General features: G+C 34.6%; 3 protein-coding genes and 1 long non-coding RNA gene across 4 annotated transcripts; 2 read left to right on the top strand and 2 right to left on the bottom strand.

Moving 5' to 3' along the window:
• The first annotated feature begins 3,796 nt into the window (after window positions 1–3,796).
• On the top strand, window positions 3,797–4,420 carry LOC139860484 (uncharacterized). The gene has a single exon (XM_071849236.1). The coding sequence runs from the start codon at window positions 3,797–3,799 to the stop codon at window positions 4,418–4,420; it is 624 nt and encodes a 207-aa protein (XP_071705337.1).
• Window positions 4,421–15,567: 11,147 nt separating this feature from the next.
• LOC139860483 (uncharacterized) lies at window positions 15,568–15,933 on the bottom strand. The gene has a single exon (XM_071849235.1). The coding sequence runs from the start codon at window positions 15,931–15,933 to the stop codon at window positions 15,568–15,570; it is 366 nt and encodes a 121-aa protein (XP_071705336.1).
• Window positions 15,934–17,115: 1,182 nt separating this feature from the next.
• Window positions 17,116–20,967, bottom strand: LOC139858741 (uncharacterized). Its single transcript, XR_011763057.1, has 3 exons — window positions 20,891–20,967; window positions 19,492–20,137; window positions 17,116–18,603 (listed from the first exon to the last, which is right to left on the bottom strand). It is a non-coding gene; the product is annotated as an uncharacterized lncRNA (long non-coding RNA).
• A 381-nt stretch (window positions 20,968–21,348) lies between these two features.
• Window positions 21,349–21,969, top strand: LOC139860482 (uncharacterized). The gene has a single exon (XM_071849234.1). The coding sequence runs from the start codon at window positions 21,349–21,351 to the stop codon at window positions 21,967–21,969; it is 621 nt and encodes a 206-aa protein (XP_071705335.1).
• The last annotated feature ends 4,982 nt before the right edge of the window (window positions 21,970–26,951 follow it).

Here is a 26,951-nt window from a genome sequence, read left to right as displayed (position 1 = left end):
ACTTTTTGTGTGTGACACCATTGAAATAAGTCATGTAGTAGAAATATTTTTGAAGTTTTAACAGTGACATCAATGACCACCAATCCTAGATCCGCCACTGTTTTGAATAGGGAATGATATTTACACAACCCATTTTTGTTATGTACACAATCATCATGCTTAACCGTATTGTACTGTACAACACTGTAAAGCATAATGGTTGTGTACATAACAAAAATGGATTGTGTACATATCATCACCCTTTTGAATATGGAGAAAAGCTTTGGGAGAGAGGTAAGAGAAATGACTTAAAAGGATATATGTGGATGGCAAGTAGGGGTGTTCATCGGTTCGGTTTGTGATTTTTCGGTTTATTCTGTTATGTTTTTTCGGTTTTGAAACTTATAAAATCAAAACCGAAAACCAAACCGAAACCAAATTTAAATATCAAAACCATAACCAAAACCGAACCGAAAACAAAATTTGATTTCGGTTTGGTTTCGGTTAAAACCGAAAATCACTAAAAATAAAAATTCTAACCAGCATAAACTTACATATAAATTAGGAATACCGGTTGTGGAATTAATTTAAGTATGCAGGGTATATAACATGTTTATTGTTTAATAAAAATGTAGTAATACATCAAATATAATATAAATATATAAATATTATAATTATAAATATGTTTTAATATGTTATTATAATTTGAATTCGGTTTTTAATTCGGTTTTCGGTTAACCAAATTTAAAATTTTCAAAATCAAAAACCGAGTTACGAATTCGATTTCGATCAATCCGAAAACCATTTAAAAAATTCGGTTTTGTTGTTTTTTATTTGGATTCGATTCGATATTCGGTTTGAAACCAAATGATGCACACTCATAATGGCAAGTGTGTGTGGGACACACCGGATTACTACCCGTTCACTTTAACCAACTTGGTTTTTTAAAGTGAGTTGATTTCTATAAATGTCACATACAAGTATACAAAAGTTTACATGATACAAAACCTCAAAATCAAACATTTCAAATTTGTAATTGCAATTTGCAACTGTATGACGGACGATATGACTTTTTAGACCATCAATATTTCAATTTCAATATATTTTTTTTTTTTTTTTGAAAGGCAAGAAAATTTTATTAATAAAAGAAGAAACGCGAAACAAAACTAGCAAGATGCTAGAAAACACACAAGAGCATACGCAACCGCACAATTATACTCGCGAACAAACTAGAGACTCGAGCTAACGGGACCACACTAACACAACGACTCCAAAAGCAAACAACACGACTATCTAATTTAAACTAATTTTCCGAATCCGATGACGCGCACGAGGAGCAACATGAGCAAACATCATCCTCATCCGAGTTTTTCATCACATTCTCAATAAAAAATCTTTCGTGCCAACGAAAGTTATCCCGACGTCGGTTACGTTTCATATTTTTCCGACCTCAAACATGCTTTATGAAATGACTTTTTATTAGAGGAATGACAATTTTTTCTTTTAAGCGAAAACGAGCAACCGCGGAATGATGTAAAGTAGGGCCCACGTCGCAATCATTATCATGTGGGCTAGGATCACACTCACCATTATCATCCAGGCCCGACACTATTGGAGGGGATTGATCTGGCCCAAAAGCTTGATCTGGTCCAACCTGCTTTTGAATATGTATTGGGACTTGTAGGGAAAAAGGAGCATGCGTGCTATTATTATCCTCCTCGGTACAGACATCGCCTCCCTAGGGAACCGTAGAATGTTCCTTTGGAATTCGCACCTCATCCGACCACTGCTCGACTTCCTCCGGTGTAGATACCGGCGCCGGTGGATCGCCGGATGAAAACCAAATTTCGATATTATCAACCGATCTGCCCTCACCATCGTCGACGCTTACTGCAGAATCACCCTTGCACAGATCCGCCTCATCAATGACGACAACCGTTGTGGATACCGGTGCCGGAGAAAATACGGGTGGACCCTTAAAATCGTAGTAATCGGGACCTAACCTCACCTTCTTCCAACTCGTCAGAATCCTCAGAAGGTACACACTTATTTTGTTCGACACCAGGGATACCTTTGTTATCCTCAACAGAGGATTGATTAAGCTCTCCCATATTTATTGGAACCTCATTCACACTTGACGAATCCTTGCACACAGCCGATATTTCAATGTTACCCACGAATTTGTCCTTGGCCGATTCAGTTTGCAAACCGCCATCAGCAGTATCGACCCTCACTTTGTTTACTTCAACCAAAGTCCAAATTAGCCGGTCATTGTTGAAGCTGAAAACGAGGTTATGATTGCTTACCGAATCAGGGAGATCGAAAACAATCCATTTACCCCCGACTTTTATCTCTATGTGATTAGAATTAGGGATCTGCGATACCTTGGGATTACCATTTGTTCCAGCAAGTGATTCAACGAAACTTTTCCCTTCCCATCGTGAAGGCTTCGATGATTTCTGATTCCATTGGGCTGGTGGGAACTCTTCAAACCCATTAATATTCAGTTTGAATTCACGATTCTTACCCGATGAATGTTTATCTACATTCCTCTCCAAAGCTTTGTAAGCACGAATCCATCTTCCATTGACTTGTATGGTGTTAAGTCTTTTTGCAAAAGAATCAATATCCGAGATGCCTTCAAAACGGACATACCCGAATCGTTGGCCACTCGACAATCTCTTATGTGCAAAATACACGTCTTTGAGAGACCCATAATTCTCGAAAACCTTCCGGCAATCCTCACGAGACCATGTATCCAGGAAATTGAAGATTAAAAACGAATAAACTCGATTATCACTTGACTTTGTAAACGGAAAGCCGTTTGTCTTCGACATTGAGATTACATCATCGTGCGCCGGATGAATGGCCGGAGAAGATGATGGAATGAAGAATGAAATCTGAAAGTGTTGATGTAAAAATCAGGATTTGAATGGAATGATGATCTGAATCTGAATGAAATCTGAGTTTGGATATTTAATTAAGCTGGCTTTATCCTTTTTAAATTTACCTTAATATATACGGTTCTTATAAAATAAAATTCTCATTTCAATATTTATTTTTATAATATAATGTTTAAAAGTATCATTATAAAATCATTAAATTAAAACTTAATCATAAAATAAAATGTATATTAAAGATTCTTGAATCATACTAGTGAGTGTGGCAGTCGGATTTAATTATGTGTCCTCCGAATTCGAAGACGAAAGAACGTCTAAAAGATAACATACGGATGAAATGGGGTAAAGAATTGGTCAAACAAATAAGACTTTGCAAAATATGTAAAATAGTTGAACATTATTTTACCACTTGCCCAAATAAAGAATATTTGGAAGGTAAGATTGGAATTGTTTCAAAACACGCAAAAAAAAATGTGGTAGAAGACAGAAGATCGCGATATGAATCCAATTTTTTTAGAAAAATATTCCTTTCGGTAATTATTTGTTAAATTCTTGAGTATAAAATAATATATTATTTCTAATCTTATACGGAGTATATATTAATTTTGTGTTATTCCGTAAGTTGATCTTTGCTTAATTGCCTTGCATGATTTTCAAATCATTAAGAATAGTTTTTCATTCTGGTAATTAAAATTAGTAATATGAGAGTGATACAAAATGTTCTACGGTTAGTTACAATCGAGAATTGGAATATAACGACTTTTTACTTTTTTTTTTTTTTTTTTTTTTGTGTGGCTAAAAACTTCAACTAAATTCAAAGAAATTCTCACAAAAAGTGAGAAATTGTCAAGTACAATCAGGGGAGGCAAGCTGGACTTGCTTGTGGTTGTCATTGTCTTAATTTAGTATTGTGTGATATGGCAAATTCTTGTCATAAAGCGAAGACTTTTTTTGGTACATGTCAAACACTATATAACGTCTTCTCTAGTTCTACAAAACGGTGGAGTATTTTACTTGAATATATTGATGAACTAACTTTAAAATCATTATCTGTTACTCGGCGGGAAAATCGTGTAGAGAGTGTTAAAGCCATGAAAACTCAAGTTTTCCAAGTAAAAAAAGCTTTAATAAAATTAAATGAGGTTAGTATTGATGCAAAAGTGTGTAGAGATGCTGAATCGTTGATAAATGGTGAATTTTCAAGTTTTGAATTTATTTTAAGTTTGGTTATTTGGTATGAAATTTTATTTAAAATTAATTTAGTTAGTAAGAAGTTACAGTCTAAAGATACGCTTCTTGATGTTGCAGTAAAAAATTTGGAGGGATTGATTGATTATTTTAAAAATTATAGGGAAAATGGATTGGACAACGCTATTAACGAAGCTAAACAAATTGCAAAAACTGTTGAAACAGAACCTGAATTTTCTGTAAAACGTGCATCTTATAGGAAAAAACAACTTGATGAGATCCCAAATACCGAAAGAGAACAACAATCTGCTAAAGATCAATTTAGAACAGATTATTTTACTGTTTTTAGTTGATATGGCTCTTGTACAATAAAATAGTAGATTTAAACAAATGAAAAATTTTGAATCAATTTTTGGTTTCTTGTTTGACGCATCAAAGTTAGCTTATTTAGATATTGTCAACTTGAAATAATGTTGTATGAATCTTGAATCTGCTTTGACATGTGATAATGATTCTGATATAGATGGAAATGACTTGTTTATGGAGTTAAAAGTTTTGAAGGACATGTTGCCAAAAAAAGCATACGAGGGAGAAAGACCTTGGACATCCATTCAAATTATGGAGTTTACGAAGGAAACGGATTTGTTTCCTAACGTCTTACTTGCATACAAGATTTGTTAACCGTACCCGTCACGGTAGCATCAACAGAAAGAAGTTTTTCAAAATTAAAATTACTGAAGTCCTATTTACGGAGTACAATGAGTCAAGAGAGGCTGAATGGATTGGCAACAAATCTTCCCGAAATGCTCCGATCACACCAGCAAATTTTTCATCCCATCACGCCGCATTGTGTCGTGATGGAGACAAAATCCACCCAATAACACCGCATTAAATATAGTTTTGATTGACGACGACATAACACACGAGTAATACATGACAAATATTCTCTAAATTTTCTGGTTGTAGATAAGAACTTTAGATCAAAAAAGTAATTGGGGCTTTTATTAGAAAAATTGTACAAATATATCGTATTTTTTATATTAATGTATTTTTTATATTAATGTACAAATAATTGAGGATGACCGCATAGCCTAACAAGGTTACGTAAAATTAATGTATTTTTTTATTAGGGGCATCTTTTTTCAGACTCGCACTGGGCATCTAAAATCACAAGACCTACCCTGATTAATGCAAAATAAGATTCGATACATTGTAACGACCCGGAAATTTCCGACCAAATTTAAACTTTAATCTTTATATTATTCTGACACGATAAGCAAAGTTTGTTAAGTTAAATCTCAAGAATTTTAAACTGTGTTCATACATTCATTATAACCTCGACCAAATTCCGACGATTCACGAACCGTTATATATAAATAGATATGTATATGTATATATATATATTATAACTTGAGAATATTAATAAAGTATTAAACGTATAATACTTTACACGAACGTATTTGTTTCAATATGATTTTTGACGAAATTAAAAATATATATATTAAATGATTGAATTATTAGAAACATTGAATTATGATTACAAGTCTCTGTTGAGAGGTCCACTATGATTTGAGAAAAATCTATTCCTCTTAACGATATTCAGAATAATTTGTAAAGCTATTTATAAATAAAAACAAAAAGTGTCATTTACGAAAGTTAGACAAAAGTTAGTGGAGAATTGGTTTTCATAATATTCTATTAATCTATTTTCAAACGACGTTTTCAGTTTAAAAAGAACTTTATTATTAAAACGAATATAACTTTTATAAATATCTAGAATCACTTTTGACAACTCATTACTTAACCAGTATAATAAATATAACGATATTTATATTTTATTTCATTAAATATATATAACGATTTAAATTAATATTATATATATTTATACGCGTATTATACATACATAGTTTTTATACTTTTACTATACTTTAACTTTACCTTTACTTTACTTTTACTTTACTTTAACTTTAATAATTCATACTTTAATAATTCACTTTAATAATTCATACTTTAATAATTCACTTTAATAATTCATACTTTAATAATTCACTTTAATAATTCAAAAATCTATTATAAATAGAATTCAGTAGGTTTCATTATTTCATAGAAACTTGAAAATATATTTCTCGAAACTCTCTCAATCGATTTATATATATAAATATATATATTTGCTCTGTATTATTTCAAGATATTATTAGTATACATAAAATATTACGACGGAGTGCTGTCCGAGTGATTTCAAAATAGTTTTTTTTGAATGAGTCGAAGCTAAGGAAATTATGGGTTATAGCTATGGAGGTGATGGATATGGTTCATGGGTATGCTCGTGAGGTCAATCTAGTGTTTATCATCTCCGTTGCGTCTACGTACTTTCCTGCAATATTGAATCTCAATATTGATACGTTCGTGAATCTGAGGCCAACATTACACTTGTTAAATGACGTTATATGTATTTTTACTACGAAATACAGTATTGTGAGTTTCATTACTCCCTTTTTATATATATTTTTGGGCTGAGAATACATGCGCTGTTTTATAAATGTTTTACGAAATAGGCACAAGTACTAAAACTAATTCTACGTGGGTCTAAACCAGAAATATACCCTTAGCTTGGTAACATTAAACTACTTGTCTATGTACGGTAGGCGCGAATCTTAAAGATAGATCTATTGGGCCTGACAAACCCCATCCTGACTATGGGATGCTTTAGTACTTCGAGGTTATTTTAAACACACCTGATCTGGTGTACTTCAGAGGGTAAAACATGAATGTTAAGGCTTGTTACCGGGTGCCTACAACTTATAGAATACTTTTATACACTTGCGAGTGTACATATATTTATAAACGGAAATCTTGTGGTCTATTAATATATTGAAATGATTGTTATGATAAACCTATGAACTCACCAACCTTTTGGTTGACACTTTAAAGCATGTTTATTCTCAGGTATTAAAGAAATCTTCCGCTGTGCATTAACTCATTTTAAGGATATTACTTGGAGTCATTCATGGCATATTTTGAAAGACGTTGCATTCGAGTCATTGAGTTGATCAAGATTATTATTAAGCGAAAATATAGTTGGATGTATTATGAAATGGTGTGCATGCCGTCAACTTTTGTTGTAAAGAAAGTTTGTCTTTTAAAAACGAATGCAATGTTTATAAAATGTATCATATAGAGGTCAAATACCTCGCGATGTAATCAACTATTGTGAATCGTTTATAATGTATATGAACGGGTCCTTTCAGTTGGTATCAGAGCGGTGGTCTTAGCGAACCAGGTATGCATTAGTGTGTCTAACTGATAGTCGTTAGGATGCATTAGTGAGCTTGGACTTTGACCGTGTCTGCATGTCAAAAGTTTTGCTCATCATTTTTGTCGGAAATTACCTGCTTATCATTCTTAGTCTAGACACATCTTATTGCATTGATTGCATGAATAGTGTATAGACAAAATTCATATCTTAGCGTATCTGCTAATTCATATCTTAGCATATCTGTTACTGTAAACTTTGCCTGACATATTCCGTAAATTCCTGCGTAATCTACGAAACCTTTTGCTCTATATAATTAGAATACCACCCGATAGCCGGAAAATCATTTCATATCGGAAAAAAGAAAATCTTTATTCAATTGTACGAAATGGAATTCGTCATTAGTTCAAGTCCCTCGAATTCCGAAATGGAATCCCACTCAAATTCCGAAAGTAGTGTGACCGGAATGGATCAACCAATTAGTCATCATCTATTCTGGATGAATTGGGGATGGGTTCGTAGCCTCCTTAATCATTGGAGATAAGAAGAAGGTGATCCCTTCCATCCACCACATTGCCCTCTTGGCGAAGAACCTGAAGCACTTACCGGCGAACCTATCCGAAACACCATTTTCTCTCTTATTTCTAGAGTATCTCGTCACGATTACATACTACACCAAATTCTAGATTTTATTTATCCACTCGTCCGAACCGATAATCACCCCGGTGTAATAGAAGAAGTCAACGAGCTTCGCGCTCGAGTAGTGGCTTTGGAGAATATGGTGCAAAGGTTACAAACACCAGCAGCAGCACCAGCAGCATAAACAGTACCACCATCAGCAACACCAACAGTACCATCACCACCACCAACAACAACATCCACATCCCACACCGCAACATCACAATAGGTATCTCAAACATCAACGTCATACGCCCTGTAAATATCCAGGAATATCAACAACAACAAACGATGAAGTATTAATTCATAAACTTCATTGAAGAGATATCTCTGCGGCAGTTATGTAATCTCCAAAATCTTAGAGATTATTTAATTCTGACCGTAAATCGGATGAGTGAACGGAGATGGTAGAGTAGAAACTTTGATCGAAAATGGTGTACGATTTACAAGCTAGAATTGTTTTACCAACAGCATCAACAGGACCGTAGCATCATCAACACAGTCAGTGCCGTCAGTATCGTCAGAATCAACAGCACCTGTAACATCACAAACTCTGTCAGTTCAAGAATCATTGTGGACATCATTTCTAATCAACAACAAATATATTGTATCAACGAGTTATGAAGTATTAACTCATTTCCAATCAAAAGATTTATATGTATATTTTATATGTATAAATTTTTAAACCATAATGAATCTTCCCGTACTAAGCTATTATGTGTGAATCTTAACTACTCAGTTAATTAATATTACAAATATGCAATGATGTACGTCCTTCGTCCGCAACTTAACCATCATTAATTACAATCTCTGTCTCAATTCAATAAAAATCCAATTCATAATAAATCAAGTGTATTATTCGAATATATGTTTGATTTTACACTTTCATCATCGATGTACTCAAAACTTTTCAAATAACATCATTCGTACCTTGCGAAGTTCACAAGAATTTCACGAAAACCAATAAATAACAAAGTAATGATTCATAATTTCAATATTATTGAAGAAATATTTATGCAATTTATAAAGTTTTAGTGATTACTCAATTCTAGTTCCAACCATAAAACAAATGAGTTTAATTTAATATTAACTCATTAAATCTATATTACATCTAAAGAAAATATACACATATATTTTCATAAAGACTGTAATAAACTTCTTTTGTACAAAATATTAATTATGAAAAAATTTTAACGGGTAGGTAATACCCGAGAGATATATAAATTCACAATTAATATATTACATTTTTCGAAACTGATTCATCAATCATCAACTATACTCTCTACTTTCACAACCATATCCATTCTTTCATATAAATCAAAACAATCATACTCATTCAAATCAATTACATATTCTGATTTTGAAATCGCATAATTCAATTCGAAATATAACCAGTATCATCACTCTTAGATTCCTATATCTTTCAAAGCTATACTTTGACTTCAAAACTGTGTTAGAACATCATATGTATTAACGATTACAATATGTGCTCAAACCCTTCGAAATTCCTGAAGACACTTCAACTAAGGAACAATCGAGATGATGACCCAACCACATGTTACCCACAGTTATACACCTGAAAAACTCTCAAAACCCAAGTCATAGTTCGACACGTATCCGTGTTAGACCCTTTGGCATTTACTAGCTAAAATAACTTTTCAATTCCGTTTCAAAATAGACAGTTTTGTCACAGCTCCAGCAAGTCAACTTCGACTTCTCAATCAAAACAGTCTTATTATAACCTCGATAGATACGTTGCCCTTTAGCCAACGTTACCGGGGAATCGTTTATATTCACCACATTAGCAATAAACTTACCAACAACTTCAGTGATCTTTGACTTTCAAAAAAAAAAAAAATCATTATAATTATCGAAACCCTATCATATACTCATTCGTACCTTATAACAAGAATTGCCATACCAATTATTGAGAATCAGCAATCAGTATTTTGAAACCTCGCAGCATGCCTACATCAACAATTACATATACACACAACGTCTACCTCCAAGACTTACATTCTTTGAATGAGAAATTTCTGAAAAACACCCTAAACTGCGAACCAGTTCTCGAAATTTTGAAAAATGCTGATGAAGCCGCAAAAACTATAAACGACCTTAACAGTAAAAAGTTGGATGATAAAGGATAGTATATTGGCAAAGAGAAGCTTTGGAACTGGAAAACGGATTGAGCAAAGTATGAAGGAGGCTGTGGACAAATCACAAAGACTGAACCTGCCTTCAAAGAATCCAAATAATTCAGTACATGCTGAAGTCATTAACGAATACCTTGCTCCTGACTCTAAACCCCTGCAGACAATATCCTTCATCATCCTCTGATATTAGACATTCTAAGATATCATCGTATCTTTCATTATAAATATCATCCATACTTCTGAAGATATTTTTATAATTATTCTTATCTGAAATCATTTACCTCTTCGTGCTATCTGTATTATAACATAAAAGAAACTATTTTAGTTTCTAAATTCTGAAACATTCAAGTTTAAAATAGGAATATTCTTGAAGAAGTGTTGGGAGCTGAAGCATGAGTTAGTATAATATAATGACACTTGATCAACGTGATTATATTACAGTAATTCATGCTGAGTTTTTAAATGGAACATGATGATTCACAGATTATAACATCATCATGTGCTATGTTACACGACTCTTGTATTCTCTTTGATCTCTAAATATCAAGAAAATATTTCTTGATGATTCGGCCTTTTTCGAGGTATTCTGGTAATTTGACAAGTCAAGATCGTGCCATTACAATTTCCTTCCTAGAACATTAACAATGTTCATTCCGAAATTTATATCTGCGAATTCTGGACCATTACAATCGGTGCTTAATCGCAAGAAGAAGAAATGAAAGGACAAAGCTCCGAACTAGAAATGGGAGTATAAATCATAGCAGATAGAAGAGAGCATTAACTGTGGATGACAATGATTATAGAAGAAGCAAGGACTTTGAAATATAAGGAAAGATATAAAACCCAACAACAACCCATAAATCACAAACCGTATATATCAATGCATATAGCAATATAAAGACACGGGAGAACTAAAAACACTATAAAACCAAGAGTATAGTAGAAGTAAATAGATTCTTCCGGAAGCAGATGAAAAAGAAGAGCGACAGATATGAAAGTGAGGAGTATATCAAGAATCAGCACTGGATGAAGTATATTGACAAATACTTTAAAATATGAGTTGAGAAGGTGTGAGTTGTAAGAAAACAAATGAGGTGGATTTATAGTGAAATATCCGACAGAGAAATCAAAATGGATTATCGCATTAATTCGAAGAGGATCATAATTTCCTTAATCGCCGAATAATCAAATCCAATATAGATTACAAAGATTTTCTTTTCGGAGATCAATCGTGATGACGTCAAAAGATACGACGAATCACTATTATCTTATTTCATTCATTTACGATAACTTCACTAACACGCTTCGAGTAATCGAATTATTTTATCCATTCTTCTTGAACATGATAAAACTCTATAATCGTTATAATAACATTCTCATTGTTAGTCATGACGACCTCTATCAAATTTCGGGGACGAAATTTCTTTAACGGGTAGGTACTGTAACGACCCGGAAATTTCCGACCAAATTTAAACTTTAATCTTTATATTATTCTGACACGATAAGCAAAGTTTGTTAAGTTAAATCTCAAGAATTTTAAACTGTGTTCATACATTCATTATAACCTCAACCAAATTCCGACGATTCACGAACCGTTATATATAAATAGATATGCATATGTATATATATATTATAACTTGAGAATATTAATAAAGTATTAAACGTATAATACTTTACACGAACGTATTTGTTTCAATATGATTTTTGACGAAATTAAAAATATATATATTAAATGATTGAATTATTAGAAACATTGAATTATGATTACAAGTCTCTGTTGAGAGGTCCACTATGATTTGAGAAAAATCTATTCCTCTTAACGATATTCAGAATAATTTGTAAAGCTATTTATAAATAAAAACAAAAAGTGTCATTTACGAAAGTTAGACAAAAGTTAGTGGAGAATTGGTTTCCATAATATTCTATTAATCTATTTTCAAACGTACAAAGACGTTTTCAGTTTAAAAAAGAACTTTATTATTAAAACGAATATAACTTTTATAAATATCTAGAATCACTTTTGACAACTCATTACTTAACCAGTATAATAAATATAACGATATTTATATTTTATTTCATTAAATATATATAACGATTTAAATTAATATTATATATATTTATACGCGTATTATACATACATAGTTTTTATACTTTTACTATACTTTAACTTTACCTTTACTTTACTTTTACTTTACTTTAACTTTAATAATTCACTTTAATAATTCATACTTTAATAATTCACTTTAATAATTCATACTTTAATAATTCACTTTAATAATTCATACTTTAATAATTCACTTTAATAATTCAAAAATCTATTATAAATAGAATTCAGTAGGTTTCATTATTTCATAGAAACTTGAAAATATATTTCTCGAAACTCTCTCAATCGATTTATATATATAAATATATATATTTGCTCTGTATTATTTCAAGATATTATTAGTATACATCAAATATTACGACGGAGTGCTGTCCGAGTGATTTCAAAATAGTTTTTTTTGAATGAGTCGAAGCTAAGGAAATTATGGGTTATAGCTATGGAGGTGATGGATATAGTTCATGGGTATGCTCGTGAGGTCAATCTAGTGTTTATCATCTCCGTTGCGTCTACGTACTTTCCTGCAATATTGAATCTCAATATTGATACGTTCGTGAATCTGAGGCCAACATTACACTTGTTAAATGACGTTATATGTATTTTTACTACGAAATACAGTATTGTGAGTTTCATTACTCCCTTTTTATATATATTTTTGGGCTGAGAATACATGCGCTGTTTTATAAATGTTTTACGAAATAGGCACAAGTACTAAAACTAATTCTACGTGGGTCTAAACCAGAAATATACCCTTAGCTTGGTAACATTAAACTACTTGTCTATGTACGGTAGGCGCGAATCTTAAAGATAGATCTATTGGGCCTGACAAACCCCATCCTGACTATGGGATGCTTTAGTACTTCGAGGTTATTTTAAACACACCTGATCTGGTGTACTTCAGAGGGTAAAACATGAACGTTAAGGCTTGTTACCGGGTGCCTACAACTTATAGAATACTTTTATACACTTGCGAGTGTACATATATTTATAAACGGAAATCTTGTGGTCTATTAATATATTGAAATGATTGTTATGATAAACCTATGAACTCACCAACCTTTTGGTTGACACTTTAAAGCATGTTTATTCTCAGGTATTAAAGAAATCTTCCGCTGTGCATTAACTCATTTTAAGGATATTACTTGGAGTCATTCATGGCATATTTTGAAAGACGTTGCATTCGAGTCATTGAGTTGATCAAGATTATTATTAAGCGAAAATATAGTTGGATGTATTATGAAATGGTGTGCATGCCGTCAACTTTTGTTGTAAAGAAAGTTTGTCTTTTAAAAACGAATGCAATGTTTGTAAAATGTATCATATTGAGGTCAAATACCTCGCGATGTAATCAACTATTGTGAATCGTTTATAATGTATATGAACGGGTCCTTTCAAACGTCCTACTGATAGAGTACACTTATTCAATTCTAGATCATTTACATAAATCCCGAGATGATCACGAACTCAACTATTTTTATCAATATACTGGTGTGTCGTTATAATTCTTATTGCATTGCACGTTAAAAACAAATACAGAGGCTTAACCTAGCAGTATCGAGGAGTTTCTCTGATCTTGAGGTCATGAGTTGAGGTCTTGCTTAAGGCATTACACTTGTAAATTAAATGGGAGGTGTGAGTTTTTCGTTATGATAAAACTCATACGGAGTACAATTTATTCAAAAATGAAAAGCAAGAACTGGATTAATTTCATCCAAAATTAGTGGGTCATTTTACAAACACAAACGTACAAATGAATTAGTGTGGTTGTATATAAGTGTATAAATTTAAAGTAACTCTAATCTATGTATGCAATATGGTGAGGCTTGGGTTGTTTTGGACTTTGGTTTTAAAGGAGATGGCTACTTTCTTGATGATACTCCGTAAATGTTTATGCTTGACACATGTGCATCTCACATGACTATTTTATGTGTTTTACTCGTAGTTATTTATCAAGAAAAATGTTTCCGACAACTTTAATGTCTCGTATTTAAATTTTATCTGACTTTGTTTCTTAGACCAGAGGCGGATTTAGTGTAATAGGGGGGGGGGGGGGGGGGGCGGGGGATTTCGAAATTTTAGTGCAAATTTTTTCGGTTTTTCGATTTCGCCCCCGGTGAAATTTTTTTTTTTGCCCCAAATCCTTCATATTTTGCCCCAAAACCCCCATATTTTGCCCCAAAACCTTCGTATTTTGCTCAAAAACCTCTAAATTTTGCTCAAAAAACTCTATATTTTGCCCAAAAACCTCTATATTTTGTCAAAAAAAAATCCTCACGTTTTAAAAAAAATTCGCCCCCGGTAAATTTTTTTCCTGGATCCGCCACTGTCTTAGACTATTGCAAGATCCTGAAAAAGTAATTTTTATGGATCTTCTTGATGCATTCCCCTTTCTTGTTAGTGTTGATTTGTTCTTGATTTTCTATTGTCATGCTCTGCAGGTTCGTCCCGTCAATTTTGTGGGCCATGTGCGATAAGTAATAAGTGGGCCTTCTGTCGAGTAAAAATTTGCATATGTATAAAACTACGAATGCGTTCGATGATTATTAAATTTATGTACGTAGAAGCTTATACTTGTGGCCAAGGTTGCAAAATTCGCTATTCGGGGATTAATCGGTCGGAACTTTGGAAGGATTAATCGGTAATTCGGGGATTAATCGGAGATTAATCGGATTGTACTGTATACATTTAAATATTAAATTTTAAAAATTATATGTGTAACTATAGAAAAAAACCATAAGTATAAAGATAATTTTTAACATAAATGTTTAAAATTGTTCCTTTTGCTTCAGAACTATAAAATTCTCGTTTAAATTCATGTTAAAATGTTAACCATTTTTTACTCTGACTCACTTAGATTACCAAATTCGATTTTAATCCATCAATTGACATTGACCGTTTAATTAAACGGATTTTTAGAAATCGGAACGGATTGCTCCTAAAAAAGATTAATCGGGGATTAATCGGCGAGTAATCGGGTTTTTTACAACACTGCTTGTGGCTAAGTGCGGTTAACACACATTTGTTAATAATAAGTGGTACATGTATAATATATAATGTTTTGAATTTAATAAAGTTAAATCCTTTTCAAACATATGTTTTATGCTCGTATATCATCATTCGTAATTTTAAGACAATAATTAATAGCAATAAATATATATGATAATTCTCGAAATTAATTGTATAACCTATTATTTTCCAATGTTTTTAATTTCTGTCACTTGTGCATCTTTTTTTTTTTTTTTTTTTTTTGAACTGCCAAAAATTTATTAAAATAAACTCTCTAGCAAGCAGCTAGAAAAGCTTAAGAACATACGGTTACACCGGCTTTATAAGCCACTCGTTCCAATTTACATCAACTTTGCCTCTACTAGATAACCATAAAAATGAAAAATTACAAATAGAATCAAACAAAAAAGATTTCTTCAATGTCTCGCCGGGGAACACCACACTATTTCTGAGCCTCCAAATGTGCCATAGTAGAGATGCAAAGACCACGTACACTTTAATATTTGAAGCTGCGTTTGCGTGCCACCCATCGTACCAAGACATGACTTCAGACCAATCTGCGAACATCGGAAGTGGTATGTCGAGCCATAATCTGATTCTTCTCCAAAGCTCTGCAGCTACACAACATTCAAAGAACACATGTTGCAGTGTTTCGATGTTATTCAAGGTGTTCATGTATTCAATTGAAGAACACTATGTTATTGAAGATGTTCATGCACAACATTCAAAGAACACTTGTGCATCGACCTCGATTGGATTGGGCGTTCTTCGTGTATTCAATTGAAGATGTTCATCCTCTCAGGATTTTGTTACGTTCTTAGGGTTATGGTGCCTTCAAGTCAATTGGGGAATTTGTTTCGATGCATTTGACGATCGTCTTCAAGTTAGGTGTTGTCTTCAAGTTAGGTGCTCTCTAGATGAGTTTCTGCATTTGGGCTCCTGAAGTTAATTTCCAGATGTTATGTCGCATTTTTGGGCTGTTTTTTGGGCTTCAGTCGTTATTTTTTATGGGCTCCTGTTATTTTCTGCACTTTGGGCTCCTGAATCCAATTACGTGGATTGGCTTCACTTTAAGTGTTTGCTTAGTCAATGTCGGCCCACCAGCAAGTGGGCTTCTCATCCTAGTTAATGTCGGGTTTAGTGTTTCTTTTGGGCTCTCAAGCCTCTTACAATTACAATGTATATGTTTGCTCTTCATCGTTCCGATTAAGGTTTAATTAACATATTTCTTTTTTGCCAAAAAAAAAAACCCCTATTATTTTGTTAAAGAAATGCAGCACCAAGCTGGGCTAGAGTACAATAGAGAAATAAATGTTTCATTCTTTTATTTTATAACCATAACAAGTAAAGTCCCAATCAATTAATCAAGTATCGTAGACCTATTAATATTTTGGGCCCTACACAAACTTGGGCCATGTGCACCGACACCGGTTGCACGTCCTAGTCATCGGGCATGTCGCCGCCTATATGATACTCGTCCTTCTGGACACTTCCTATGATTAAGGTAAAGTTTCAAGGTGTTGTAGTTCTTTTTTTTTTTTTTTATTGTGGCTCGTGAGTTTCCAGGATGCTCTTTTGGTATCCATATGTTAGTTTCATCTCTAGGTGTATCATACAAGTTTTGTTTGGATTTACTCTCTGAGTTAGTTTCTTTTCTTTTCTTTTTTTAAAAGCCAAAATTTTATTGCCACAAATAAGGATACAAGATACAAATTACAAATAAGGAATAGGCCTAAAGCCCATTACACATTCAACAGACACTTGATCAATAAGCTAAACTATGACTAGAGCAGAATTATAATTACAATACATGGCGCTCGAAAATACACAAAAGGAGAGTAAACTCTAAATGGCATGGAAACACATGAAAAGGTTCAAGACTCACTACTAACTTCACGATATAGACGGACCTTGTGAAACCAAGCTGAAACGTGGATCAAGCTGCAGTGCTGTTACAACCAACGACAAAGTAACTTATCTACATCTAAATTAGCCCACATCAGAAGCGTCATATAGGCAAGAAAAAACCTGCAAATAACTTAGCCGATACCTTTCTTTGATGGAGAATTGAAATCAAATTTTAGAGGACATGTTAACCAATATGTCCAGTTTAGATTCGCATTCTTACTCAGACAATTTAACCAATCGAAACTTTTGGCTTGAATGTCGGAGACCAATTCTGAACAACTAGAGTTGTTTGTTCCAAAGACTTTCTCGTTACGATTTTTCCATAGAAAATAACCTGTGACCCATACTACGGCTTGCCATAATAATGATCCTGTTTTAGTTTTGAAGTTATCGTTTAAACACTTTGATAAGTCTAGGAGATTTGTGATGTTAAGATTATCAATTTTCCACCATTTACGAATTCGAGTCCATATATCATTTGCGAATTTACACGAGATTAGTATGTGTTGAGTTGTTTCAATTCCCATCGCATATAGGGCATCTCGTTGAGTGGAGATCGATTCCTCGTTTATCAAGCTCAAATCTAACGGGGAGTTTGTTTTGTTTGGCTCTCCAATCGAAAATTCCCATTTTTTAAGGTAACCGACGATTGATTAAAGTTGGTTCAGGAAGATGACGATTGGCCGAGATTACATCGTTTAAGACATTCATGAGAGATTGTGTAGTGAAAGTTCCATCAATGTCAAACTTCCAGGATCACACATTATGTTTTTACCCAAAAAAATGCACTGTATTTATTTTGTGCATAATATGAGTAAGTTCGGTGGAGGCTCTCCACTTAGGTGTCGATGTCCAAGCCCATTTAGGAGTAGGCCCATTTTTGGCCCAATTGATTCTATCAGCAACAAGAGCATTTTTGTTAGATTCTAACCGGAAAAGTCTTGGATATTTGTCTTTAAGTAGCCCATCACCACACCATTTTTCATGCAAAAAGCTAGTTTCCAAACCTAAACCTAGAACTCGAACAAAAGCATTAGAAATATCAAATCCTAACTTAGTTAGGGTTTATTCCACCTTAATGATATTGAACCACGTTCTACCCGTAAATTTTTGTAAGGAATTTTCGAGTAGTGTGGTAATACAACCTAACCCTCCATGGTGACCATAAATACTTTCAATGATTTAAACCCATAATGCATTTTTATTAGTGAGAAATTTTCACCACAATTTCATCAACAAAGACAAGTTTTTTAGGTTTAAAGAATCTATATTTAACCCTCCCAATTCATAAGGTAAGAGGATTTGATTCCAATTTACCAAAGCCATTTTTTAACATCATTTGTCCCTCCCTAAAAAAGTTTCGGCGCATACCTTCGAGGTCTTTGATGACTCCCTCGGGGGCTCTGAAGAGTGAGAAATGAAATAGAGGAAGGCTACCTAAAATAGATTTGATGAGAGTTAGTCTTCCGACATATGCCTTCCAATCCGCCAAATGATTTTTAAATTTCTCAAAAATGGGTAGCTAACTATCCCGAGTTTTAATATTTGTGCCAATAGGGAGACCGGGATATTTAAAAGGAAAGGACCCTTCTTGACACCCGAACCAAGTTGCAAGATTATTGAGTTCATTTTTGGTAGTTGCAATGCCATACAGGAAACTTTTGTTTATATTAATATCAAGACCCAAAATATCTTCAAAGCACTTGAGTATTTATAAAGTGTTTCTGACTTCACATTTGTTCCATCTTCCAAAAAGAATTGTATCATCCGCATATTGAAAATGGGAAATGATAATTTTATCTTCTCCCACCTCCACCCCTTTTATTAGTTTTTTGTTCACAGCCAATTTTTAAAGGTGATTTAAGACTTCACTCGCAAGGATGAATAAAAACGAGGAGAGTGGATTGCCTTGTCTAACACCTCTTTTTAGGAAAAATTGGTCGGTGGGTGACTCATTATGAGAATAGAAATAGATGTCGAAGTTTGACAATCACGGATCCATTTAATCCATTTATTTCCAAACCCCATGAACCCCATTATAATTGAGAGGAAATCCTAATCGATACAATCAATGGCTTTTTCGAAATCTACTTTAAACATAAAGCTTTTTTGTTTTGTTTTTACTTTAAGGTCATCAACCGTATCAAGGGTAATTAAAACCCCGTCCAAAATATTTCTATTGGCAATGAAAGCACTTTGTTCGATGCCTATTAGCCATGGGACAACTTTCCTAATTATATTTGCAAGAATTTTGGAAAGTATTTTGTCAAAGCTACCGATATGACTAATGGATCGATAATTTGAAAAATTAATAGGATCGTTTACCTTTGTGACGAGTGTGATGAAGGATGTGTTGCAACCATTTGAGATTTTACCTAATTTCCGAAACCAATTAATCGCTTTCATCAAGTCAGCTTTGATTATTTCCCAAAATTTCGTGTAGAAAAAATATTGAACCCGTCAGGACCAGGAGCTTAATTTTTTCCACAACCGTTTATCGCTTCCAAAACTTCTTTTTCACTGAATCGGGTTTCCAGATTTGATACCATGGCCTGATCTAGCTTCAGCCCAAACCAACTATTAAATTGCAAGGGGTCGGTAGCTTGTTTTCAAACAGTGCCTGGAAGTATCTAAATGCTTCAGTTTTAATTGTGGTGGGATTTGTAGACCATACTTTCGAGGCATTTATCCCGTGAATACCATTTTTAAATTGTCTTCTTCAAACGCACGAGTGGAAAAACTTGCTATTTTCATCACCCGCCAAAGACCACTTGAGTCTAGCTTTTTGTTTCAACATATCGTTTTGGGTCTTTTCTTTTTGGATTAAAGTAGAACGATCTCCCATCCATTTATTTGTTTGATCCTCATTTAAATCACAAGTCTCAGCTTATTTTGATGATATCATATGCATCCTTATGTTTTAGCCACTCATAGAAAATTTTGACCGACTTTGGACCAAAGTCAATATCACCTTCACTAAGCATTATAGGACAATGATCGGTATGTTTTTTTGTCAAGTACCATACCTTTTATATTTGTCCAAATGTGCAAGAATTTTTTCAAGACTAAGAATCTATCTAACTTGCTGAATTTTCTTCCATTATCACTGATACGGGTATAGACTCTTCCACCAACAGGGATTTTAAATAGAGAGTTATCTTTGATGAAGTTATTGAAAAGGGTAGCTCTATTTTCATGAAAAATGGTATTTTTTCTTTCGGGTGTATATTTGAGCTCATTAAAGTCTCCTAATACTACCCAAATTGCATCATCATAATCCATTATCCCATTTAGATCATCCCGCATTTTCTTTTTTGCATTGTCATTTTGCGGACCATAGACATTCACTAAAATTACCTCGTTACCTACATCTTTCGATTTTCCTTTTATCACAATAAAGGAGTCACGTTCGACAACACAATTAGCGTTAAAATAAAAGGGATCCCAAACCGTAAGTATCCTGCCCGATTTCCCTTTTGCATTTTTAACAGAATACATGAAAGAGGGGTTACCCCAAATTTTCTCAACCCATTTTTCTGGGAATTTATTGGTTTTAGTTACTTGCAGCACAATAACATTAGGTTTTTCTCGAAAATATAATTTTTTGAACCATTTTAATTTATTAAGATCGTTTTGTCGTAAACCTCTAATATTTAATGAAATTATCTTCATTAGAACAATCAATTAAGCGAGACATGAATAGGTTGCCTTTATTGAGGAATACCTTTTCTTGAGAGGCCAAGAATTCCACCAATTCCATCGCAATTTAGGGAGTGATCAGAGAAGGATCGTGAACCTTTTGAGTTACTTTTTGTGGAACCTGACTTGTTTTTCCTAACAATACGCCTTTTGCTTGGGTCTCTAGCCTTAGCTTTTATAAGTCAACGAGTATAAGTCCACAAGATCTTAACAACCATATCACCTAAGTTTAGAATATATTCGGTATATTGTTATGTATTAAATAGATTAATATATATCCCTTGTATTGTGGGATAAGGCTTATTCTGTTTACATGTATAGCCGATTAGCACTCTGTATATATTGTGGCATTGTAATTCAATCAAAGCAAGAGTTATTCTATATTATGGTATCAGCAGCTATAGGTCTCTAAAACCAATCGATATATTTTTTCTTTTTCCCTCACTTGTTTCTCCCTCTGCTTCTTATCTCACGATCACCATCATGTATGATACACATAAAATTCACCCAGCAATCACTGTCAATAACATCAAGAACTTTATTCCTATTACTCTCGAGATGGAAAAGAGTCAATACTCTTTTTGGTCGGGTCTGTTTCAGATTCATTGCAGGGCCTATGAAGTACTCGATCATATTGTTCCAAACACCACTGATTCGTCTTCTTCTACAACAACACAGACTACGACACAAACACAGACTGCCTCTTGGGAACGCCTTGATGCAATAGTTCTTCAGTGGATATATGGGACTATTTCCCATGATCTACTTCGCACAATTTTCAAGCCTGATGCAACTGCACAACAAGCGTGGGATCGGCTAAAAGGAATTTTTCACGACAACAAAAATTCTCGTGCAGTCCATTTGCAACATCAATTTGCCAATACTCGTATTGACAACTTTCCTGATGCATCCTCTTACTGTCAAGAATTAAAAATACTCGCCGATCAATTGGGAAACGTAGGGCCTGCTATCGAAGAGGATAGGTTGGTTTTACAACTTGTCACCGGCCTCAACGATAGCTATGCAAGTCTTCGGTCCATCATAACTCATCGGGAAAAACTCCCATCTTTTTATGAGGCTCGATCCATGCTCATTCTTGAATAATCCCACAAACAAAAGATTTCTACTCACGAGGCTTCCACAGCCGCTACTGCTCTAGTTTCATCTAATGTTATTTCAAATCAACCACCAGCTAATACTTCGTCCAATCGTTCGTTCACCAATCGAGGCAGGGGCTCCTATCGTGGCAATAACAATCGTGGCAGAAATTTTTTAAGTAACCGAGGCAGAGGCCGCAATTACTCAGGCTCCTCCTCTTCTTCTGGTGGTTCTTATTCTGGTGGATCACATTGCCCACCCCAACAATGGTCATATGGCCCTTAGGCCTGGAACAATAACAATTGGGCCATACCACCGTGCCCCTTCCCAACTGCCCCATGGGCTCGTCCACCTTCAGCAAATATTTAGCCTGGACTATTAGGCCCAAGGCCCAACTCCAACTATGCCTCGTCAGTCTCCTCACAGCCCACTGATATCGAAGCAGCAATGCATACAATGAGCTTAAATTCGCCTGATGAGAATTGGTATTTAGACACGGGAGCCACGTCCAACATACTGCTCCAAACGTATTATTGTAGGTAATGGTAACGGGTTGCCAATACAAGGTTACGGTCACACTCTCCTTCCCTCTTTCTCTGCTCGTCAATTACAACTAAACAATATTCTTTATTCCTCTCATTTAATTAAAAATTTAATCTCTGTTCGCCATCTTTCTATTGATAATAATATTTCACTTGAATTTGACCCTTTTGGTTTTACTATGAAGGAATTTCTGACGGGGACCTCAATAATGCGGTGTAATAGCACCGGTGATCTCTACCCATTTCATCCTTCATTGCTGCAAGCTATCTCCAACCATTCAGCTCTTTCAGTTTCTTCCTCAGATTTATGGCATCAACGTCTTGGTCATCCGGGCGTTAATATTTTTCGTTCTCTTAGCAATAAAAATTACATTCCTTGTAAATCTAGTAATAAAAGTACGGTTTGTCAAGCTTGTGTTTTTGGGAAACATGTACGTTTACCATTTTATGCGTCATCTAATATTACTCATTCTCCTTTTGATATTCTACATAGTGATTTATGGACGTCCCTTATTGTAAGTAATGGAGGTCATCGTTATTATATGTTTCTTCTTGATGATAAAACTAACTTTCTTTGGACATTTCCACTATCTCACAAATCGCAAGTTTATGATATATTTCTTAATTTTCATAAATTCGTCCAAACTCAATTTAATATCAATATAAAATTCTTTCAATGTGATAACGGAACCGAATATAATAACACCAAATTTCATAATTTTTGTGCCAACAATGGCATGGTGTTCCGTTTCTCGTGTCCTTACACCTCATCTCAAAATGGTAAAGCTGAACGCAAAATACGAGCTATAAATAATATTATTCGCACCATCCTAGCTCAATCTTCCGTACCTCCTCAATTCTGGCCTCATGCTCTTGAACATGCAACTTATTTACTAAACATTCTACCCAAAAAATTATTTCAAAATTTATCTCCTACACAACTATTATATAGACGTACACCCACATATAATCACCTCCGAGTATTTGGGTGTCTTTGATATCCCCTTATTCCTTCCACGAAAATACATAAACTCCAACCTCGCTCGACACCATGCGTATTTCTCGGATTCCCTACTAACCATCGTGGTTATAAGTGTTATGATCTATCCACTAAAAAGATCATTGTTTCTCATCATGTATTATTCGAAGAAACCTCTTTCCCCTTTTCGGCAACCAAATCCAATACCTCTACTGACTATAAGTGCTTCACAGATTCTATCAATCCTCTCTTCTATATGAATAATCTTACACCACCATCCTACACTGAGTCCATCTCCTCCTCTGGCCCAACTACGCCTACCACACATTCGCAGCCCACACTAAATGGGCCTTCCACAACCAACTCGCATAATACTACCAATTCACAAAATGACTCCTCACCTTTATCTCCACCTAATATTGTTAGCTCACCTACTGTCCAACCAAATCAGCAAAATCATTCTAGTCCCTCTATTATCCAAGCATCTCAGCCAACTCGTACAATGAAAACACGAGGTATGCATGGTATTTTCAAACCTCGCATCCCCTTCAATCTTTCTGGTTCCACGTCTAATCTATCTCCCTTACCCTCTAATCCAAAACAAGCCTTGGCCGACCCTAATTGGCACCGTGCTATGACCGAAGAATACAAAGCACTTGTTGATAATAACACATGGATTTTAGTACCTCGTCAACCAAACATGCATGTCATCCGCTCTATGTGGATTTTTTGACATAAAACAAAGTCAAATGGCATTTTTGAACGGTACAAAGCTAGATTAGTTGGTGATGGTCTCTCTCAACAAGTAGGGGTTGATTGTCATGAAACTTTTAGCCCAGTGGTTAAACCTGCTACTATCCGCACGATACCCAGTATAGCGGTTTCGAACTCATGGCCAATTCACCAACTCGATGTTAAAAATGCCTTTTTGCAAGGTGATTTACATGAAACAGTTTATATATATCAACCTATTGGTTTTCGTGATAATCAACGTCCGGATCATGTATGTCTTTTGAAGAAATCTCTCTACGGGCTCAAACAAGCTCCACGTGCTTGGTATCAACGATTTGCTGATTTCGTCTCCACCATCGGTTTTGTTCATAGCAAATGTGACCACTCACTATTTGTATATTGCAAAGGTAATGACATTGCTTATTTGTTACTTTACGTGGATGATATTATTTTAACCACTTCCACATCTACTTTGCGACATTTTTTTATGGGATTATTGGCTAAGGAGTTTGCTATGAAAGATTTGGGTCCACTAAGTTCCTTTCTCGGCATCTCCGTCACACGTGACTCAACGGGCTTATTTCTTGATCATCATGCTTATGCACGAGACATCATTCATCGTGCAGACATGGTGTATTGCAATCCCGTTAGTACACCAGTTGATACTCATAGTAAACAAGGTAGCACTCTTGGCCCACTTTACTCTAATCCTACATATTATCGTAGCTTGGCAGGTGCATTACAATATCTTACCTTTACGCGACCGGATATCTCTTACGCTGTGCAACAAGTTTGTCTTCACATGCACTCGCCTCATGATGCGCATATGCTTGCCTTGAAACGCATCATTTGCTACATTAAGGGTACTTTATCTCTTGGCTTACATATTTCCAAAGGTGCATCGAATTCTCGACGTTCCACTTCTGGGTATTGTGTTTACTTAGGTGATAACTTAATTTCTTGGTCCTCCAAATGCCAGGCCACTGTTTCATGCTCCAGTGCTGAGGTTGAATACAGGGGAGTTGCTCAAGTTGTTGCCGAAACCTGTTGGTTAAGGAATTTATTACTTGAACTTAAGCGTCCGATTTCTAAGGCTACTATAGTCTTTTGTGACAATGTTAGTGCTATCTATTTATCCGGCAACCCGGTTCAGCACTAAAGAACGAAACGTATTGAGTTGGATATACATTTTGTTCGAGAAAAGGTGGCACGAGGTCTTGTACGCATTTTACACGTTCCTACACGCTATCAAATTGCTGATATTTTCACTAAAGGGCTACCACGCGTGTTATTTGAAGAATTCAGAAACAATCTTTGCGTTCGTGACTCGAAAGCTTCGACTGAGGGGGAATATAAGTCAATGAGTATAAGTCCACAAGATCCTAACAACCATATCACCTAAGTTTAGAATATATTCTGTAGATTGTTATGTATTAAATAGATTAATATATATCCCTTGTATTGTGGGATGAGGCTTATTCTGTTTACATGTATAGCCGATTAGCACTCTGTATATATATCGTGGCATTATAATTCAATCAAAGCAAGAGTTATTCTCTATTAGCTTTGATGTTTAAAAATTTCGATGAAGCATTCCATCTTCTTAGATTAGCCCGAGAGTTTCCATTCGAGAGCTTTGAAATACTAGCTTCATTAGTTGTTTTTAATTTTTTTTAGAGATATGAGCATTTCCATTCTTTGTTTTACTGGGAATATTTGGGGGATTGATAGTGGCTTTAGGTATCTTGTTAGATTTAGGGAAGGATTTAGAGTTGTTAGCTTGGAAGATGAAGAAAGAATGTTGTGAATCGGTTGAGAAAGAAGAGATAGGTGTCTTCGATATTTTCTTAGCAGGTTTTGGATCGGGTAAAGATAAGTTGAAACACAGATTGGATAAGCCCAAGTAGTCAACTGTAATGGGCCCATTATCTAATGAGGGTGGTTGATGGGTTTGAGGATTGGATGGACTCAGTTTGGGTAATGTTTAGTGGAGTGTAAAATTTAAGGAAAGGGCTGAGCTCTTTTATGAGCTTAGTAAAATTAATTGGGCTTGTGGGCTGAATAGGGATATCTGATAGATTGTAGCTTGGTTGAGTGACCTTTTAAGGGATTGGGGGAGATGGTGATTCCCTATTCTTATTCTATGTAGAAATTAAATCAACACTGTCATTTATTACATCTTCTTCTTGATATAAATTCCCAAAACTTGTGTTATCATTAGCGGTGAAGTTTTCGATTTCGTCATCCAATGAGACATTACCATTAGTCTTGGGACCGTAATTGTGACGCCCCGTACAAAATTAACGTGTACGGATCATCAACAACAGGATCATTAAAAGGTCAAATACTATATGCTATTTGAAAACCAATTTTGCATTCATGAAAAGATAACGTTTTACAAAAGATCACGTGCTTCCTATGAATTGAAGCATTAACATAAGTATGTGACCCAAAGGTCGTTACAAAACCATTATTTGAAAATAAAGTAAGTTGCGAATGCAAAAATCGAAGTTCCATGATTGGGACATCTCTAAGTAATGCAGCGGAAGTCTAACACAGCAAGTTTGTAACACCAAGGCAGCAAGTCTAACAGCGGAAGCAACAATGTCTAAGCACCTGAGAAATACATGCTTAAAATGTCAACACGAATGTTGGTGAGCTATAGTTTGTCTGAAATCAGTAAGGTAATGTAGGCCACGAGATTTTCAGTGCTTCAATCAGCAATTTAAATCAGT

Source organism: Rutidosis leptorrhynchoides, chromosome 7 (assembly GCF_046630445.1).
Source record: "Rutidosis leptorrhynchoides isolate AG116_Rl617_1_P2 chromosome 7, CSIRO_AGI_Rlap_v1, whole genome shotgun sequence".
Taxonomy (NCBI): Eukaryota; Viridiplantae; Streptophyta; class Magnoliopsida; order Asterales; family Asteraceae; genus Rutidosis; species Rutidosis leptorrhynchoides.
Note: the sequence above shows the minus strand (reverse complement) of the source record. Positions and strands in the feature narration are given on the sequence as shown.